Source organism: Euprymna scolopes, chromosome 15 (genome assembly GCF_053919585.1).
Source record: "Euprymna scolopes isolate OS-2025 chromosome 15, ASM5391958v1, whole genome shotgun sequence".
NCBI classification, from domain to species: domain Eukaryota; kingdom Metazoa; phylum Mollusca; class Cephalopoda; order Sepiida; family Sepiolidae; genus Euprymna; species Euprymna scolopes.
In genome coordinates this window covers 132,065,012-132,073,981 of record NC_136496.1, presented here as the reverse complement: position 1 = coordinate 132,073,981, position 8,970 = coordinate 132,065,012, and the positions used below count along the sequence as shown (strand labels likewise).

General features: G+C 32.4%; 1 protein-coding gene across 1 annotated transcript in view; it reads left to right on the top strand.

Annotated features, from left to right (window-relative positions):
* Nucleotides 1-221: 221 nt before the first annotated feature.
* LOC145294255 (slowpoke-binding protein-like) overlaps nucleotides 222-8,970 on the top strand; it is a 97,166-nt gene continuing 88,417 nt past the window's right edge. The window contains exon 1 of the mRNA XM_080141355.1: nucleotides 222-1,064. Coding sequence (XP_079997481.1) covers nucleotides 1,029-1,064 — 36 coding nt within the window. The 5' untranslated portion in view covers nucleotides 222-1,028. The remainder of the gene's footprint in view (nucleotides 1,065-8,970) is intronic.

Here is an 8,970-nt window from a genome sequence, read left to right as displayed (position 1 = left end):
AAACAACAATAGAACTATTAACGCCCTCCCCCCGACTCATTATCTTCACCCTTGTACCTTCAGTTCCGTTTTTTTTTACACACTTACCTCTTCTATCCATCCCTCTCTTTCTCCTTCTCTCACCCCCTCTCTCTCTCTCTCTCTCTCTCTCGCTCTCTCTCTCTCTTTCATTAACGGACCAACAGATAGGTGCATACATAGATAAGACTAGATACACAGATACTTTTAATCAAGTTACTCTGCACATTTGCTGTGTTCGCTCTTCCTTCAACGTGTATATATATATATATATGTGTGTGTATGTGTAGATATTAATGAATATATATGTGTGTGTAGATACAAATATATGCAACCATATAGATGATTTAAAAATCATAAACGCCAAATCCCACATCAAACAAGACCAAAACATTAGCAAAGGATATATGAAGATGCGTATATGTGGACAGATAGATGTGTGAAATTGAGTTGATCTCAAATCAAACAAGACCAGAAAACGACAACAAAAAGGAAACATACTAACACAAATTGAATGTCAACTTAACCGAAAAAAAAATACTAAAATAAATAAGAGCGTCTGGCAATGAAACTGTTTTTTTTCCCCAACATAAACATCATAGTCAAACAATTTGGAACTTAAGCGTTACAGACCAATATAAGCGTGATAGACTGACCCATCAATCGATATAACGACGTCTCGGCGCTGATTAGTATAAAGTATATAAACGTAAATTGAACATTCTGACCCTAAAAGTCGGTTCAATTCCTGAAGGACAACACACGCGAGAAATACTACCAGAGCCGCCATATTTAACATATTTAACAGTGAAATTGAAAGAAACCGAATACGAATAAAAAACAAAATTATGTTTTAAAAGAAACACTTTATATAGCGATTTTGGTGTTGGAAAATCACAAGCGAATACACACATACCAAAAACTGACGGTGTACAAGCACCTGAATTTCATGCATATGATTGGATTATCGGTAAATTTCATGACAATTCTTCTGGGATATTTTCCTACCAATGGTTGTTGTCGAATGGATCAAAGAACATTGGATCGTAAGTAGACCACCCACCCCCATACTCCCCCATACATACATATAATATATATATATATATATATATATATATATATATATATATATATATATATATATATATATATATATATATAATTATATTTACCTCTTTAAGAACTTGGTTCTTATTGTTATATTTACCTCTTTAAGAACTTGGTTCTTATTGTTGAGCATTTTAAGTTGAAATGAAAGTCGGTCACCTAAGCTCGCATGCACAAATCATGATGTTATAATCATTAGACCACTATGGACCGACGTCTCCAAATTTAAAAATAAATGTTTAAATTTCAATTCTCGCGGTTAACGGTGGCCGTGTAGTTTGTTCCTTGCCAATAGAGCCAGAGATTGATTCGTGGCCGAGTACGAATCTCCCGATCTGCGGCACTGATGATTCCCGAAAGACTGAAACACTAGCGTCTGTAGGTATTTATAAAAAAAACTTATTATAGTAATTTTATATATATATATATATATATATATATATATATATATATATATATATATATATATATATACCCTTCCGATTTAAAAAAAAATTCCCGTTAATAACACTAAAGTAATACATTCAGAAGACAATTAAAATAATATTCGAAGCTATCTTCATCAAACTCAACAACTCACAATTAATAATATTGCCTATATATATATATATATATATATATATATATATATATATATCCGAAAATGAGATGAGTTAAATCACAGATAAATTAAGTGGTCTTATAAAATATTGTTGAGACTAAATATTTTTTATATAAGACAATAGCAGCCAAATAAAATAGTTCAATATACAACATATAGCAAAGTAAGAATTGTAGGATTTATAGTTAAATTTTATGTAGTAAAAATATAGAATTTTTAAAACAAAAAATATTGTTTAAAACAAGAAATTTAAAATTCGTGGATTTTCAAGACATGGCTCATATCTTCAGAGGAAAAGTATTTAGTAAAATAATCAGCATGAATAACTATAAATCTTGCTGTTTAGCACATATACTGAAAATTAGTGAAAAAATATTTTTAAAAGAACATAGATAAAGTCATCAATTTAAGGTTATATAACGCGAAAATTGGATTAATTCAGAAAAGGATATTTATTCCGAGATGTCCGAATCGAAGGATGTACGGGAATAGTAATGAATATAAAATATTTTATCTTGACATAGATCTTTGTTTTTCATTGCATCCCTCGATGGATAAACAGGCAAAACTTCTCAAATAAAAAATAAATTTCCCGAGATACCATATTAAATCAACGGTAGGTTCTTTGATATGACAGGGGTGCGTTTGAAATAAATGTTTCTCTTTAGAGCACAATTGAACCATGATTCTTGATTTTTGCATTTTAAACGTTAATTCAAGCTGTTATATATAAAAATAATTTTATAAAGCAACAAATGAAATGTAGACTACAATTTATTGTTGATTCAGTTAGTGCGAGGAGGCATGTGGACCTCCATCTCAGTGCACCGCGATGAGTCATTAACTAGAGCAGGCAATCAATTGATTTGATAACAATAAAGATATGTGCGTGTGAAATATTCGTTGATCATTATTCAATCCCGGGCAACGCTGGATCTCCTTGCTAGTATATATATATATATATATATATATATATATATATATATATATATATATAATCATTTTCGTGTGTAGTTTTGAGGCGAACTTTGAAGACTAGTTTATTGTTGGATTTATAATAACTATGTCTAGAAATGGATTTGAGTTATTGATCTGTGTTCCATAGGTAAACTTTATGGAGGCTTCGACTGAGTTAAATTTGTTTTTAATATTCTCTATGTGCGTGTTTTCAGAAAGAACAATTAAAATTTCGTCAACATATCTAAAATATCCTGTGTTTGGATGCCATTAAAAATCAAAGGGTCAGATTTTAGGAATTTTCAGAAAAGGCAGGTTAGTGTTCCACTAAGAGGAGTACCCATAGAAAGACCAACATTTTTATTGTCAAAATTATTATTGAATTGAAAATGTCGAAATTATTATTGAATTGAAAATAAGTAATGTCTAATAATTTTTATAAAGGTTTTGAGATAAAAAGCTAAGTTAATGTTGATTTTTTAGATGTGTAAGAAATCTGGAGATTTACCAAAAATAAATAAAAAAAACTATTGATGTACAAAACAAAATTATACACAACCTAGATGTAACATCATTACACACTAATATCTACATTAAGAAATGTTTAAATTCACACCATACACATCTTAAAAAAATGAAAACTAACTTACCTTTTTCTCCCGATATCTTTGTATATATATAAGTAAATGATAGTTTGCTTGAAGCATTGTTGGTAAAAGAATATATAGAAGTTTTAAAAGCCAAAACAATGCGGAAATGACCGGAATCACAAGAGTAAAGAAAAGAAAAATAAATAAACAAATAGACGGGTATGTTATTAGAGAAATGTCTAACTGTTTATTCATTTATCACCAGGAGTGGCATTTCTCTACTCAAACACACACACACACACACACACACACACACACACACACACACACACACACACACACACACATATATATATATATCTGTGTGTGTGTGTGTGTGTGCGTGCGTGCGTACGTGTGTGAAAGAAGCCCTGCAAAGTGATAAATTATAAAGGAAATTCAATGTAAGCGCATAATAGTTATTATGCGCTTATATTGAGTTTCCTTTATAATTTATCACTTTGCAGGGCTTCTTTCACACACGCACGCACGCACACACACACATACAAAGTTTTTTTTCTCACCTGTAAAATTTTAAATAACTTAAATTTTACAGGTGAGAAAAAAAAATTGATACCGTAAGTTTCAAATCCTATATAAGAGAAACTAAAACCCCTTTTAAAAACCTCCGAAATCAACAATATTAATTGATATATAATACCTATTGTTTAAATGTCACAATAATTTGAATATTCCCGGAGGGTTTCATTTTTGCTTCATTGTATTTGCATACAATTAAAATCCAAATAAAGCTCACACTTACGCCTCGTAGATATATTCCAAAATTAATAATTATCGGTTAATTAGTTTATTAGGTAATATTCTACACACACACACACACACACACACACACACACACACACACACACACATACACACACACACACACACATATATAGATATAGAGAGAGAGGGAGAGAGAGATCATTTATAATTTAATATCTTGTATTTTAAACTGTTTCTTATATTTTTAAGTTTTAAAAATATATTTTCCTAATTTCTTTCATAATTTGACTTTTGTAAATCTAAATTTCATGAAGTGTTCGACTGCCTCGTGTTTCCGTTTACTAACCGACAAGAGGCGCATGTGTGGTATTCCTAGACGACCGGGCCCGATTATGCATAGTGTATGTCTTTTAGCAACATTCCATCATTTAGACATCGTTAAACAGAAAAAAATTCAATAATATGCGTTTTAATCTTTTCAATTTTTCTGATAGTTTTTTTAAATTATTGTTTTAGAACCAAAAATGCTAAAAAAAATGTTCTAAACATATCACATATACTTTTGATTCGTCGACGAATGATCTTCAGTGTACAGTAAAAATCGATGAATGAAAAGTTGGAGAAACGAATAAGATTATCAGAAATATTGCAAATAATTAAAGACAAGAAATCAGTTGTGCTTAACAATATCATTCTATACACACGCGCATACACACACACGCGCATACACACATACACCCCCCATATATATATACATATATATATATATATATATATATATATATATATATATACATATATATATATATGTATATATATATGAGGCGTCGGTATATGTCTAAAAGGAAGAAATTGCTCGATCGTAAAAATACAAATGTTAAGGCACAAATTATCTAATAAACAATGCATATTCCAGAGATGCATCCTAGTTTCATTGAAACATGTAGACCTTTTCTGTCTAGAAAAGCCCTTACAACCGATTAAAAATTATCAGAAACTTACAGAATTAAGACTGTTTGAAAAAATGCCAGCGGATGATCACCGTTTTTGTCGTCCGATAATTTATCTAAAGTATCCCATTTGGAGAAAGTAGCGAGATTACGGGGGGTGTATATGTGTTTGTAAGGACTTTTATTGTAACTTAGTATTATTAAAATATCACTTAATTACTAATTACGTAGGTTTTATGCTTATCTGTTTCTATGTCGTATTCGTATTTAATGTGCAATTTATAGGACAGCGAGCGACTTAGATTCTCTTAACTTACAGAGTAGAGATGTATAAATGCAATTAAAAGAGTTATGTGCTATATTTTGTGGTTGATGCTTATGTTTGAATACAAACATGCTATTGTAGTTTATTAATGGAGGACATCTAATGAAAATGGGGTTATTCTTATCAGTGAGAAATGCTGACCTAAGCAGATGAACCATAATAGGCTTGATATCTACATAATATATGTGATGCTTACCGTATGAGATATTGTGTGGTCACTGTGCTCTAATTAATCCTATTGACTCCTACTTAATTACATTTTTTTACAAGGTAGTCACCACTTATCAAGGTCCGTAAGCCACTCGAGGATAAGGGTTATTGTGTGTACAGTATGTTAGTTTTGGAGATCTGATAAAGTGTCTTACTTAAGGAGGTGATTTGTCAGGAATTTGTTCACATTGGACTTGAAGACATCCAGGTTGTAGTCAGGTGGGAAACAAGCAACCGGAACAGAGTTCCATAGGCGTGCACTTCTGAGAAAGAAGCTTTGTTCATGGAATCTACGTTTTGATTTTGGCACAGGTAAGGAGTGGGGAAAATTTTCGACAGTGGTTTCAGCTAGGCGGGTGTTTATCGTGACAGATTGGCGAGGGAGGACCAGAGATTGGAGTTCAGACGAGCACTTGCTATGGTAGAACCGATAAAACAAAGACATGCTCGAAACGTCTCTCCTGTGGGAGAGAGGTTGCAGGGAAGAGAAAAGGGCAGCACCCACTAGGCTACGAAGCCTATTTTGTACTCTGTCAAGGTAGGATAGACTGTTTTTAGCAGCTCCTGCCCAGATATGGCAGCAGTACTCGATCCTTGGACGTACTTGGCTTTTATACAGATAGAGAATTGCATCAGTAGTGAGATATGTTTTGGAGCGGTAGAAGGATCCTACCATTTTTCCAGCGATCTTGGCAACTGACTTGATATAGGTATTTCATTTCAGGTCAGGGGTAAAGGTCAAGCCCCGAAGCTTATCAAAACATGGAGCTTCCCTTAGACGAGAGCCACCAATATCAATTGATGCCAGATGGGGATCAGAGCGTTGATGATGTAAAGACAGGAGCTTGGTTTTAGATGCATTAAAAGTAACCAGTCACCTCCTCCCTCACTGTACCAAGCGCTCAAGATCAGAGGAGAGAAGATCATTTATGTGTTTCTATCCCATGTTCTGTGCGTATTGGTAATCTAATCATATACATTTTAAAACATTGTTGAAGAGTACTCGATATATATTAGAATATGATCAGGTGACTTATTATTTATGTTATTTGTGAGAAAGGGATTATAGGAAGGTGAATGTTTATTATATTTGAGTTGGTAGGAAAAATGTAGAGATCGTATGTATAACATATCTAGGCGAGTATACACACACACACACACACACACACACACACACACACACACACACACACACACACACACACACACACACATATATATATATATAGCAAAAATGGTAACTAGTAAAAACCCGAAGAAAGTGCTCAATACTATTGCAGAGCAAATATATATTTTATTTTTTTTATTATCGTTTATCTGCGTAGGTATACATGTTTCGGTTATATATATATAGGGTGAGCGAAAAGTAGTAATGTTTGCCCAAGCATTAGAGGCAAACTTTAAAGTTGTGTAAATTGAGAAGGAAAACAATTTGAACACTTGCGTTGATAAATAACATTTAATTTTCATTAATATAGTTGTGTTATTACATATAGTTGTACGTATATGTGATCTCTAAATAAATGTTTATGGTCCACTTATTTTTGGCTCACCCTATATATACATATCTCAACCTTTCTTTTCCTCCCTCTCTCTCTCCCCCGTCCCTCTCTCTCTCGCCCCCCCCTCTCTCTCTCTCTCTCTCTCTCTCTCTCTCTCTCTCTCTCTCTCTATATATATATATATATATATATATATATATATATATATATTATTTTTATGTATATAGACAAGTATTACATACGCTACACTAAACATGTTAATGTTTCGGAGCAAATTGGTATATTAAAAAAAACAAAAACAACTGTTCCTCATCAGGCGAGAAAAATAAACTTTATATCTGCTATTCATAGCATCTTGTTCCCGACTAGCAGTAGTCATCAGTTACTACATTGATGATTAAATAAGCATGAAACACTAGTATCTGTAAATATAAATGTTAATATTTATTCAGACAAATATTATAGTTATAAAGTTCCGTTCAAGAAATTACAGCCTTTAGGGTCTTAAGAAAAAGATGTCCAAATAAGGCGCAAATGCAACATTGTGACTTTAGATCGGTAAATAGTGTCTGACGGTTACTACATCGCATTTATAGGCATTTAATTTTCCTATTCTCGTCTTAATTGCGGACGACTTGAGGGAAAGATTATAACTTATGACGTAAAAGATGGCTTTGGAGTGGGTTCGAATCTCCTGACCAACAATCATCACTTTCTATGATTACATATGTATGGAACACTAGTGTCTGTAGGTATAAAAAAAAGTTCATATTTATTTTCCTTTGATGTTGTGTGCTCCTCTATTTTATAGGCAAAGATTACGTCATAAATTCCTCCATTAATTGCCTTGAAATGTCTATCAGTCTCACTGACCTAATCTCCAGGGATTCTACTTTTCCTTATTTTGACTTTTTTGGCGTCATTCCCGGGGGCACCTACATCCAGGATCCGACCGACTTTCCTTTGACGTCATTCCCTGGCATTTGGATTATCCGACATAATAAGTGTAAGGGGGTCAGTGAGACAATAACGTAGTGATTGGCAGTTGTGGAAATTGGGTAGAATTTGATTATATAAAGGTATGAATCAACAAGAACTGGTTTACATTAGACTTGATAACGACTTGTAATCAGCTAGAAAGTAGCCCAGTGACACAGAGTTCTACAGGCGAACAGATTTAGAAAAAAAAAAGCTTTGTTCATGGAATCTACATCTAAATTTGGGTACAGGTAGGAAATTGTTTACAGTGGTTGTAGCTAGAATGGCGTTTGTTGTGAACGTTTTGCAGAAGACAGATTGAAGATCAGTCGACCACTTAATGTTTATCTTTTAGTTTGCGATGTAGTTTGTATTGTTGGAATTCCCAGTTTATTTAGAATGTTGTAATGATTGTATAATTGGCGTGCGTAAGAAGACATGTTTATAAGAGAAATGTTTTGTTTGAAAAAGTTTTTCTCGTCACATATTTTAATATATTGTACTTGTTATATTTCTAAATTATATTTTCTTGTAAATATTTACGTGTTATATTTCTAAATTAATCATATAGAGAAAAACTTAAAATAAAAACGAACTGTCGATGAATACGCAACTAATTTTGATTTTTCCTTTTCTATTTTACAGCATGTTGGAAAATTATTTCCATAATTTTCAGAATAATACATCTTTAAAGATATCACGTTAAAAAGAATAGACATACAAGTAGATACTCATTTTCGCAATGTTTGTCTTTTATTAGTAGCACTGACGTACAATAATTTCAGTGCTCTGTGTTGGCATATAGGAATTATAATTTGTACAACTTGGGCTCATCAGCGCGTAGAAAAAACAATCCCACGAATATGTTTCGTTTTAATAAGGTAAAATGTTAGAAATAAAATACCACGTCTCTGAAAATGAGTAATTACTTGTGTGCCTATTTTTTTAACGTTGTATCTTTAAAGAA